Source organism: Prorops nasuta, unplaced genomic scaffold, assembly GCF_024137725.1.
Source record: "Prorops nasuta isolate Cenicafe-Biocafe unplaced genomic scaffold, Cenicafe_Pnas_1.2 PNAS00012, whole genome shotgun sequence".
NCBI lineage: Eukaryota > Metazoa > Arthropoda > Insecta > Hymenoptera > Bethylidae > Prorops > Prorops nasuta.
In genome coordinates, this window is record NW_027116809.1 from 5,739,626 (window position 1) to 5,752,936 (window position 13,311).

At 38.2% G+C, this 13,311-nt stretch overlaps 1 protein-coding gene across 1 annotated transcript in view; it reads left to right on the forward strand.

Annotated features, from left to right (window-relative positions):
- The window catches only part of LOC136777841 (neprilysin-1-like), an 889,524-nt gene that overhangs the window by 602,766 nt on the left and 273,447 nt on the right, over positions 1-13,311 (forward strand). The window contains exon 8 of the mRNA XM_066734432.1: positions 4,180-4,391. Coding sequence (XP_066590529.1) covers positions 4,180-4,391 — 212 coding nt within the window. The remainder of the gene's footprint in view (positions 1-4,179; positions 4,392-13,311) is intronic.

Below are 13,311 nucleotides of genomic sequence, written 5' to 3' on the forward strand. Positions count from 1 at the left end.
AAGATACTTATAACTTTAGCATTGGAAATAACGTATTTAACTCTAAATAAACTACAACCTACTAACATTCGCTCAATCCTCAATCATACCATTTCCTAAAAATATTTACTCTCCTCCCGCGGATGTCAATTACAATATCCCTTAAGTGGGTAACTACATTACCATCGCACGGAAGGTTCATCCATACTCATTCACTCACTCGCAGGCATACTCAGGGATAGGGGAGGCACTAGGGGGGAGAGACAAAAGAACTGAAAAATAAACATATTTCTGTAACGGGTTTCTACCACGTTACAATATATATATTGTAACGTTATTCCCGTCAGTGTGAGGGACCTCTCACACTACGGGTTTTCCCATTACCTTTGCCCGTTCTTATTTATCGGTATCAGGGCGTCAGTTGGTCAGTTGGGTGGCCAGCAACCCTATGTTGTCATTTGAGTCTTTGGACTCCATTCTCTATGCATCTTATACGGCCCTGCGGCCATGCATTTGGACGGTAACGGTAGCCAGGGTCGCTCAGTATCCTAGGTCGTGGAGAGAGGGGAGGGTTCCTTGCGGAAGTCCGAGCCTCGCAGACCTATTTGCTGAGGGGCTTACATTTATCCCTCACCACCCACACACTGGTGGTGGTGAGGAATGCGGGAACATGCGGTATCATTGCCAAGCATAGAGTTTGCCAGGAGCGGACCACCACGGAGGCAATGTTCGCGGCCCGTCCAGCCATAGCGCAAGCCTATGGGATTACGGAGGGCCCCGGGACACATTCCAACGGGCTAACTACGCCCCTGCACAACCCACTATGCATTGGCCGGTATCCAGTCATGACGTAGGTGCAGGCTGGCCTATAGCACATGCCTCATATACGCGAAAGGACCCATGGCTGTTTGAGTGCCGCGTCACGCGCTCACCAGCATGCACGGACACATCAGCACAGTCTCACGGTCGCGTTCCGACTGCCTGCTATGGCAGTCTGCGCACGACATTCGCGCAGCTTACTTGAAGCGCGTAACCAGCGTTCAAGCCAGACTCGATGTTCTATCTCCCCTCCTCGTGGGGACTTATAGACACAGTCATTCTTTTTAGGACTCCCCGAGGCCACTTCTCCTTATCTCAGGTTGCCTGGGTTGTTTGGCATGGCCCTGCCTTACTTCTCAGGGCAACCTGGACATCGTTTACTGGATCGCCGGTTTTTTCATCCAGGCCTCTGCCTGCCAACGGGGTTTATCCTTGACGTTAGCTATAATCCACTCGTGAGCCTATCTCACGAATCGGTAACGTAGGGATTAATAATATCCACTGTTTGGCAGCTTCTATGTTCTTTATTCGGTATCTCGTATACGTAACGGGGAACTTCGTTACAATATATATAGTAATAAAAAAAAAACAAATATTTTCAGATATTTTTTCTATATCATTAATATACCTTTTCTATTACCATCTTCTACTTATTGTTCTATTTCATAAATGTAAAGAAAAAAGTCAATATGAATTCTGTCACTTTGTACAATATCCATGTCAAATAATTATAAAAATATACTTTAAGCTTATATAATTTTAAATATAATCACTTTCTACAATATCAGCTTATCTTTTTTATACATTTTTAAATTAAAATTATTTTGGATAATAGTTATTGTAATTTCAATCACGTCAATATCCGTTCGCCGTTGGCATGTCAGTGATACCCCAATGCGGTAGCCAAATCTTTCTACTCAGTTTGATCCCCAACCCTCTGAATCTCTAGATCGCGGATCGGAGATCGAGCTCATGCGGAAGCCTCTGATCCATCTAGAAATTTTTGGTTAGACGTTGCATTCCTGCAGTTAGGTTGGATCATGATCTGGATCGGATCACGAACGTAAACGTCCTGGGATTGATTGTTCGCGCACCTATAGGAAAAAGCTATGTTGTATCTGTGCGAAACAGTGCCCCAAGTTGGCTCCGAACCTGTGGTCAGAAAGGAAGGTCTTATTCTAGAATAAAATATTCAAGGCCGAGGTAATAGGTAAAAGTGTTTTTTATTCAAATAAACAAAAAATATACAAACGTTTACAAAGTATTTTTATGTACAAGAAAAACCGCGATATTTACAATGGCGAAGGCCTAGGGAATTTGCTGCCGTTAAATTCTAGGGAATTTCTTTTCGCAGAAGATTCCTTAGAACCCCAAGACTCAAAATTCCCCAGGAGGTACGCGGACTTAAGCGTCCTCGGGACTGGACAATTTCCCTGGGTTGTTCCCCAGCAAAATCTCCAGCCGAGGAGAAAGGCAAAGGTGGAGAAGAGGTGTTAGGGAAGGGGAAGTCCCCTTACCCTGCAGCCTACCGCTCCACAAGCTATAGTGGCTCCGAGTCCCCCCAACCCCTAGGGTGAATTCTAACCCTCCCGTTACCCGACTCTATCGAGAGCCCTGGATGTGAGGGTCGGAACACTGGGTCCGAGGTAGTCCTCGGAGGCAGTGTGGAGGGGAAGGAGAGGGTTTAATTCCTCCCGGGAAGTCCCCGGAGAAATCTCCCTTTAGGAGGGAGGAAATGCCGCAGAGGGGTAGTCCCCTCTTGGTAGGCAGTGGGTAGTGGGTGATACTTACCAAAGTACGCTCCCAATGAGTTCGCCAGTGGAGGCGCTCTTAGTTGGCCGTGGAGGCGCTGCCGATGAGGCGTCAAAAAGTGCCGATGAAGGCTTCGGAAACTGCTGCTGTTGCTGCTGCTACGCAGGCTGTCGAGCGAGTTTGGGGTGCGATGGGTCCTTATCAAGGACCCATCTATATAATTACGCGACACTAATCTTGCCAGCGAGAGAGCTGCCGCGGGCGCTGGCCACCTAGTGGCCAAGCGCGCAAGTAGTGTCGCTTCGCGGCCGCGACGCGCCAGGGCCAGAAGACGCGCAAGCGCGCCGCGGAGAGAGAGACAGATAGAGCGGCTAGACGCTGTCGGTCTAGCCGTCTATTGTGAGCGCAATAGAGATGGGAGATATAACAGAGAAATGCGGAATCTACTTCGCAACATTTTCTGCTCCTCCCAATCTCGAACAGTATCAAATAATACTTCCGGTAGTGAGCGTAGAGTTACAGATTCAGATGACGCCGTACAGGGAGCTCATGGTTAAGAATCCGCCTTTGTTCCCATTGAGTAATATACAGAAAATTAGTAAATGAACACGTCTAAACTTTATTTAAGGTTAAATCCTATATAGTCATAAGAAGCGTCTGCGATCACTAGCGTTGCTTAACCCGCCAATAGGCGCGTGCTTTTTTTTTACGTAGGTAGGCGCGTGGGGTGCCACGGACACCCCATTTGTTTTTCGTTATTAGACGTAAAATATTTACAAATACAGATTTATTTTTCAATAAATATCATCTATGCGAAGTTCCCTTTGGTATACAATAGCAATTGCATTTCTTTACATTATTTGTATTAATTAAACGCTAATATTTTTAAGTGACTGCACAAATTTTTCGCTACGTTACCAATAGATTTCTATTCTTGGGGTGTTCTGAACACCTCGCGCGCCCATTGCCGGGTTAACGGCGGGCATTACCTCGGAGCCCCGCATGAACAATCTTCCGTTTCAATGCTGGTTTTAGGTTAGGATGACGAAACTTATGCTGTAAATGTTACACAGTAGCGCTCGGCGGCGTTTATTTGTCGCCGTGACACTACCTTGTCTCTTGATGAGTGTTTATATCATTTTTTTAATAAACATAGTATGTTCCTATTTTATACTTATATTTTCCTTATTCAATTTTGATCTACTTTTAAATCTTAAACAGAAAAATTGCAAATATTTATAAATTATAATATGTATTAATCTTCATGCTGTTTTCAAAACTGTTATCTTGTTTCTTCTTCCTTAATTTTAATGAGATTTTAAAATATGAAAATTAAGAGTTCTATTTATGCTAATTTCATAAATTTAACTCGATAGGTACTTAGTAAAAAATGGTGTATTTTTAGAAAAGCAAGCAAAAACTAGGTTGCAATTTCTACAAGACGCTATAATAACTCATTTTTATTACTACAATTGACAACAGAAGATTCAAACCATACGATACAGATATAACTATAAAATTTGTTTCTGTTATGAGATTTATATAAGAGGTTATAGGAACTGAAGTTAAGAAAAATTAACGGATATTTTGGGGTCTAGAAAGGTTAATCCGATAAAATTTTTCACACAGGCATCTCTACCGGAAGCAAATCGGCACGACACTTCAGCAATCTACCGGAAGTTGACTCTAAGAGACCTGCAGCGTGAAGTACCACAGCTCAATTGGCGCGTTTACCTTGAATCGTTTATAACAACTCCCATAACTGACGAGGAACCACTAGTAGCTTACGCCATGTCTTATTTTGTCCAAATGGGCAAAATAATTCAGAAGACCGACCGCAGGTATTTCTGTGTTCAATCTTCCATATATGTAATACACCAGTGCTTATTGAAAAATATATAAATTCTACAAAAAACAAGCTTCACACATCAGAAGACGCGGCAAGTATATAAATCATCTAGCGTAAATAATAATATTGTAAAAATAAATATTCCAATTACAAAAAATAACGAAATCCAAATGTTAGGCAAATATATATTTTTCCAGTAGCAAAATTCAAAATTTCGAAAAAAATGGTAACATAAAAATGTTACTTACCGGAAATCCGTTTCATGTTATAGTATTAAAAACCACACTTTGAAATTACGAGAAGCAATGCCTGTATTGTATAATACTGACTTACGTATGAACATTACGGGCCCGGCAAGTATATACTTTGTGTTACTAAATTTTTTTTTCGAAATTTTTGAATTTTGCCAGCGCAAAAAGGATATACTTGTCTAACATTTAGGATTCACAATTTTGTTTGTAACGACAACCTTTCGGAGGCGGACTTTTCCGCCTTTTATTCGCGAGGGGAACACGAGTTCGAACGTGAGGTGCACAAGGCACACGGAATTTAAACAAAGAAATGGACGCCAATTTAATTTTTAACAATAATTTATTTTAATCAATAATTACATAGGTGAAAATCTCTTACTTAGGCGCCAGGCATCCCATTTCATTCCGCGGCTTGACCGGCTGAGACCGTCTCAGGTCGTGCTAGAATTGGCTTTACCGAATCCGTACAAAATTAACAAATTAATCTAACAGGACTCAAATTAATGCGATTAGGAACCTCAACTACGATTACCTAACTAAAAATGCATTCAGGAATACCTAACAAAGTTATGAGAATCCAACCACTAATCTAGTCAATAGTTAGGTGAACTTGCGACCCGAAATCAATTTACCGAACACGAAAACACGAAAGAAGGTACCGGACCTAAATGACCTGAAAACCCGAAAACCATTAATCGGGAAATACTAACAAATACTAGGATTCGATCGTTTAGGTAGCTGCCACCACCCTAAAGACCGACATCCACACTATAAATTACAAAAATAACGGCGAAACTGCTCGCCGGCTCTCCTGAAAAGAAAACGCGCTTTCCTCTTTCCTCCCTACTAGTTGCTGCTTCGAGAACCCCACGGCAACGAAGAGAAAAGCGTGTACTTACCCGATGGGGGTTTACACGTTACCTGCTTGACTATCCACCCAGTACTACGCAGCCTCTCTGCTCCTCCACCAATATCCAAAAAGTCCTAGACTCCTCCCGATGCAGGCATATGCACTCGCGGAAAAGCCCGAGGAAGACAAACATTAACTGGGGGGGGGGGGATTAAAACCCATATATATGTATATATATATATATATTAGGGTGGTCGTTAAAAAAAAATTTTTGGCGGATCTTTAAAAAACACTAGTATTTGATGAGAAACTACAGTGGTTGAAACCTGCGGCCTGACAAATGATGGAAACACGTGCCTCAATTCGATCAAATGCAATTTTCGAAGAATTTTACAGTTTTTCGCAGATAGCTCATTAAATATTTGATTATATGAAAAGATGCATATAACCTTTTCTCTGAAGAATTAAATTCTACATAATAATGGTCTTATACATTTATTCGTAGGAAGCATACTTATTGGGATATTCCACAAAAATCGATCCTCTTTTTCATTTAACAAGCATATTGTGCATTACTAATTTACAGAAAAAATCAACAATGAAAGATTACATGAAATGCTCCTATAATTCACACTATACGATTGAAAAGTGCTTGTACAAAATTTCGAAATATTTATATAAGTACTTATCCTTAGTTTGCCTTACAACTAATATTTTTTCTTAAATTAAAAGAAATAAAGTAAGGAACGAATACCAGATACAAATGTTTGAAATATATGAGCTTGAAATAACTATCTTTAACATATTACATTGGTAGCATTCAGCAGAGGTAGCAGCTCAGTAACGTTACCAGATTTCTTTTTAAACTTCTACTTCTATTGGATAAAATTATAGGATCTAAGAGTAATAGCCAATAACATACACCGCTCCCTCAACATTTGTTTCTGCTGAATGCTACCATTTATTCAATTTTCTAGATCTCCTAACTACAACAACTATTACAAATTATTGTTGAATGACAAATTGCAATTCCTACATTTTTTAATATTCTTATACATTGTATAAGAATATTAAAAAATGTAGGAATTGCAATTTGTCATTCAACAATAATTTGTAATAATTGTTGTATTTAGGAGATCTAGAAAATTGAATAAATGTAATATGTTAAAGATAGTTATTTCAAGCTCATATATTTCAAACATTTGTAACTGGTATTCGTTCCTTACTTTATATCTTTTAATTTAAGAAAAAATATTAATTGTAAGGCAAACTAAGAATAAGTACTTATATAAACATTTCGAAATTTTGTACATGCACTTTTCAATCGTATAGTGTGAATTATAGGAGCATTTCATGTAATCTTTCATTGTTGATTTTTTCTGTAAATTAGTAATGCACAATATGCTTGTTAAATGAAAAAGAGGATCGATTTTTGTGGAATATCTCAATAAGTATGCTTCCTACGAATAAATGTATAAGACAATTATTATGTAGAATTTAATTCTTCAGAGAAAAGATTATATGCATCTTTTCATATAATCAAATATTTAATGAGCTATCTGCGAATAACTGTAAAATTCTTCGAAAATTGCATTTGATGGAATTGAGGCACGTGTTTCCATCATTTGTCAGGCCGCAGGTTTCAACCACTGTAGTTTCTCATCAAATACTAGTGTTTTTTAAAAATCCGCCAAAAAATTTTTTTTTTAACGACCACCCTAATATATATACAGGGTCTTTACCTAACAGCGGAGCATTGGAGATTCGGGTTAGTTGACTATAGCACTCGGAATGATGGAATCTGAGAGCGCTGATTGGTCAATATTGCGTAGTACCAACAGATAATAAGCCGTTACCAATAGTTGGATACAAAAAATGAGATTCATCCGCCGTATTGGTGTGGAGAAATGTTTACATGCTAATCCTAGCAGAAAGAGGTGTAAAATGGAGAAATGTCAAATGTCGTTACTAAAGTAAAAATTGAAAATAATGAATGGAAAGTACGAATATTCTTCATTTTCATTCAAAGTATTCAATTTTTACTTTAGTAACGACAACATTTGACATTTCTCCATTTTACACCTCTTTCTGCTAGGATTAGCATGTAAACATTTCTCCACACCAATATGGCGGATGAATCTCATTTTTTGTATCCAACTATTGGTAACGGCTTATTATTTGTTGGTACTACGCAATATTGACCAATCAGCGCTCTCACATTCGATCATTCCGAGTGCTATAGTCAACTAACACGAATCTCCTATGCTCCGCTGCTAGGAAAAGACCCTGTATATCACGGCGTCAGGTAGCTGGTACCTATACGAAAGGATCGCGGGAGGAAAAAGGTCCGACCTCATTGAAAGTCCATGGAAGAGAGTGAGTCCTGCGGCGACAATTGGCACGCGCCGGAATCGATTAGCACTCCTCGCGGATTATTACGTAATTGATCCTAGATCCCGCACGTGGTCCCGCGGGCGACTCACTAACGGAATTAGGCCAGTGGGCCGCGCGTCGGTAACCCTAATTACCGACCGCGCCTACCTAGCTTTACCGCAAACAAAAACTCTGTGACGAGGGAATATCTCATCACATGTTTTATTGAAATATTTTATTTTACTATTTTATTTACGCTAGACGATTTAATCACATGCCGCCTTTTCTTACAGGCCAAGCTTATTTTTTGTGGGATCTCATGATGTTTCTTGATTTTATTGAAATACGCAATCATACAGGATTCATCTCTATGGATCTCTTTCACCAATTCCTGTAAGGTAAAATTTTACCATGTAGGAATAAAAATTTGTCGAAAATATGTAAGCTGATTGGTTAATTTATAGTAAATTGGCAATCCTACATGATAAAATTTTACCTTACAGTACTTTGTGAAAGACACCCTAACGGCCGTATTCATAGTTGGTCTTTAAGAAGCTCCTTAGTAAGGACTCCTTACTCCCTAGTAAGGATAGGCAAGATCTAGTGAAGTATCGATACTTAGACTTGATACGGTGTCGGAATGTTTAGAACTAGGGATAGGTTTTTGATACCGATACCTAGGAATATCTTTACTTTTCCCTAACATATCAAGTACTTTGGAATTAATACCGAAATGGACGATACTTTCAAGTATCGACATTCAGTATCTCAGTATCGATATATGGTATTCGACCGTTAATTAAATTTGCATTCCTCTGTTTCCTATAGTGGGATTCTATAACTTCCTAACGACGATTGTCGGTATCGCTAACTACCGACGATTATCGCTTGCGCTAACAAACGAACGATTCTGTAACTTTGGCTTAACGAAAATAGTCGGTGCCACTCATTTTTGTACGAAAACGATAAAATTCGTTAAGTTTCTGGGGAAATTGGTAATGTTGTTATATGCATTACCAACCGAAATAGGAGTTTTTGTGTTACTTGACTAAATTGATTATATCAATTTTTACTATAGACAAATTATCATATTTTATATAGGGTAAGTCCGCCAAAAACCTGAAAGGAAAAATTTTACCATTAGGATTGCCAATTTGCTATGAATTAGCCAATCAGCATACGCATTTTCGAAAAATTGGCAATCCTACATGGTAAAATTTTACCTTACAGGTTTTGGTCGGACTCACCCGGGATCCCGCAAGCCCTCTGTAGCCAATATTACGGAACGAAAAACGAGGGAGAAATGTCCAGCGCTATTTTTCAACCGATTTCAATGTTTTTGGGCTTTTGGAATCGTTAGGACTCGCACATTGTCATAAATAAAGCCGTATTTTCCAAAAAACGTAAAAAAAATAGAATTGTTTAAAAATTGGCATTAATATTATTTAAACGCAAAACAAATCGAAAAATCGGGCTTCTTTATGACGAGGTGCCAGACCTAACGATTATAACAAGCCCAAAAACATTGAAATCGGTTGAGAAATAGAGCTGTACCATTGTCCCGCGTTTTTGAGGAGGACGAAAAACAAAAATTTTTAGGAAGAAAGCTAGGCTTCCACCCCTCTCGCGGCTCACGCTAATGTGTTCCCCCACTCCAGCATCGAAACTTACTGCGAAGCTTTCCTCATATTTACGCTATTCCCCTATCTGTAGCTATACACATATAAATACCGCTAAAATAATGTTGAGAACATTTCATTTCACCGATATAAAGAAATTGCTGAAAATGCAATTATCATTTTGAAATAAAACTGTAGAAAAGGAGATTTCGTAATGCTTGAAATATAGGGCATACGGCGAAACGCGGGACAATGGTACAGTCGTATTTTTCAACAGAATTTGATGAGACTAGTAATAATTAAAGCCATTCTTCATGTAGATTGTCCTAAAGAGCTCGCATTTTCGATAAAGCTTATAGTTTTTCAGCTATGAACGTTTGAAGTTGCACGGCACACAAATACATATTTCTTCTCTCGCGTAGATCAGCTGTTGCGCACGTCCATCTCCAATCGTTCATAACTGGAAAACTATAGGCTATATCGAAAATGGGAGCTCTTTAGGATAATCTACATGAAGAACGGCTTTAGTTATGACTAGTCTCATCAAATTCTATTGAGAAATACGCCTGTACCATTGTCCCGAGTTTTGCCGGAATTTCAGGTCTTCAAGCGTCACTGACTCATTCATTCTGCTATTTATTCCGAGCAAAGCAAAAATGCACCAACAACTTGGGTGGCATCATTGAATAGAGCGTGAAAAGGGGAGACGCTTTTATAATATTTTCATAATTTTGCAACGCTTCTTTTGGTCATTATAATGCAAACTGTAACAAGATGCGTACTCGGAGTAAATAAAGTTGGCTTCCCCTTTCCCCTCTACAGCTTGTTGCCTTGTCCAGCGTATGTAAACCAGCATAGTAGGGTAGGCCTACATACATATGGGTGCGACTGTGTTAGTGACTCGTGGAGTGTCTACTGTAAACAAACACACATAGCGTTTACCATGTATGTACGTGGGTCTTATTTTCAATCGCGAAATTGCCCTTCTAAATTAATTGCATTGCACCTTCTACGACAAGCTTCATAAGATTAAGAAATACTCATAGCAGCATGTACACTAGCGAGAGCTTCTAATGTAATTTCTCAATGTGCAATCGTACTTTTATTTGTTCCGAAATAAATAGCAGAATGAACGAGTCAGTGACGCTTGAAGACCTGAAATTCCGGCAAAACGCGGGACAATGGTACAGTCGTATTTTTCAACAGAATTTGATGAGACTAGTAATAATTAAAGCCATTCTTCATGTAGATTGTCCTAAAGAGCTCGCATTTTCGATAAAGCCTATAGTTTTCCAGTTATGAACGATTGAAGATAGACGTGCGCAACAGCTGATCTACGCGAGAGAAGAAATATGTATTTGTGTGCCGTGCAACTTCAAACGTTCATAGCTGAAAAACTATAAGCTTTTTCGAAAATGCGAGCTCTTTAGAACAATCTACATGAAGAATGGCTTTAATTATTACTAGTCTCATCAAATTCTGTTGAAAAATACGACTGTACCATTGTCCCGCGTTTCGCCGTATGCCCTATATTTCAAGCATTACGAAATCTCCTTTTCTACAGTTTTCTTTCAAAATGATAATTGCATTTTCAGCAATTTCATTATATCGGTGAAATGAAATGTTCTCAACATTATTTTAGCGGTATTTATATGTGTATAGCTACAGATAGGGGAATAGCGTAAATATGAGGAAAGCTTCGCAGTAAGTTCCGATGCTGGAGTGGGGGAACACGTTAGCGTGAGCCGCGAGAGGGGTGGAAGCCTAGCTTTCTTCCTAAAAATTTTTGTTTTTCGTCCATCTCAAAAACGCGGGACAATGGTACGGCTCTATTTCTCAACCGATTTCAATGTTTTTGGGCTTGTTAGAATCGTTAGGTCTGTCACCTCGTCATAAAGAAGCCCGATTTTTCGATTTGTTTTGCGTTTAAATAATATTAATGCGAATTTTTAAACAATTCTATTTTTTTTACGTTTTTTGGAAAATACGGCTTTATTTATGACAAAGTGCGAGTCCTAACGATTCCAACAAGCCCAAAAACATTGAAATCGGTTGAAAAATAGCGCTGGATATTTCTACCTCGTTTTTCGTTCCGTAATATTGGCTACAGAGGGCTTGAGGGATCCCGTTAAACGAAGTATTAAACGTAAGTATATATTAATTAAAATAGGCATTAAAAATTAATGTTTTAACATTTTTTGAGTCGGACAATGAAAAGTTAGTACCTGTGTGTATGCTATATTTAAATTACATAATTAATTCTATATTTTAGAGAAAATCCCTGCATATATGTATATAATTATATATATAATTTATCTTTAAATATAAAAATTGGAATAATATTAAGTTTTATTTTCTTTAATTTTTACTGTATAAGTTTTCATTTATAAGGTAAACTTATTTTAAATAGTTTTTTATGATTTCTAAATGTTAATTTAAAAAATATTTGCGACATTTATTGTATTTACTTTCTCGGTAAACCTCTACCGACGCCTATCATAGTCGTTATTAAGTTAACGATAGAATTCAGTAGCGACCGAGACATTTTTAACGACAATTATCGAAAATGTTGTGTTACAGAATTGCTCTTAGCGATACCTCTCGATAACTCGATTCAACTACCGAAAGTTGTCGGTAACTAGTTACTGAATCCATATATGAGAGATTTTTTGAAAAGTAAAGCTACTAATATTAGGAAGGATTCAATAGGTTACCGACATTACTAGCGACAATCATGTGTTACAGAATCGCACTTAGCGATTTCTGTCGGTAACTGGACTTAACGATACTGAAAGTTGTCGCTAAGACTTATAGAATCCCACTACTGTTATATAAAATAATATTAATCTGTAATCAAAATGGTGTAATATCCGCGATTATTAACGTTTCCGATTCGCACTTCGCAGTCGGATTTTGCATTCAAATTGACTTAGCAGCAGTGATGCAATCGCAGCCGGTGGTCGAACGAAAAATTCCTTGATTTTAAAGCAATCCTTCCGGTAACCCTAATCGAATTTCGGATGAACATTGACGAGTTGCTGAGGGATTTAGGACTTCTCGTGCTTATAAAAAAGTCCGAATAGTTTATGATTCTTTTAAACTTCAACGAAGAAGAGCATCTTAAATCTAATTGCTGTTATCGGAAGGTTTGAATTATAATCTACGATCTTTTTGTTAGGCATTTATCGATGACTGCATCGCTGCAGCTATATAGGTCTACTTGAATCCAAAATCCGATTGAAAATTGGAAGACTTGAAATTTTTGGTATCTATTCTATACGTTCCGATACCCGTATCGAGTCCAATTATCGATACTTCACTAAATTTTGCCCATCCCTATTTAGAACCTATACCTCGATATATTGAAAGGTTAAGTATCGATACCAAGAAATGTCGAGTATTTCCAATTTTCAATCAGATTTTGCATTCAGATAGACCGATATGGATGCAGCGATGCAACCATGGCTAAAGGCCTATCGAAAAGATTGTAGATTATAATTAAAACCTTCCGATAATAACATTTACATTTCGGATACACTTCTTCGTTCAAATTTAAAAGATTCATAAACTATTTCGACATTTATTATAGGCATGACAAGCTCTAAGGGTCGGTTAAACGTTCACAAATGTAATGGTGGAAACGTAGGAATTCGAAGCCAAAGAGAAGTGATCATTCTAAATAGACAACAAATCTACGTAAAAATGATATATTACCATATAATTTATCTAGTTTATGTTTAAAATATCTTTAATTCGAGCTCCTGATCATGAAAACTGCTATTTTGGCTTCGAATTCTTAGGTCTCTAGCATTGCATTTG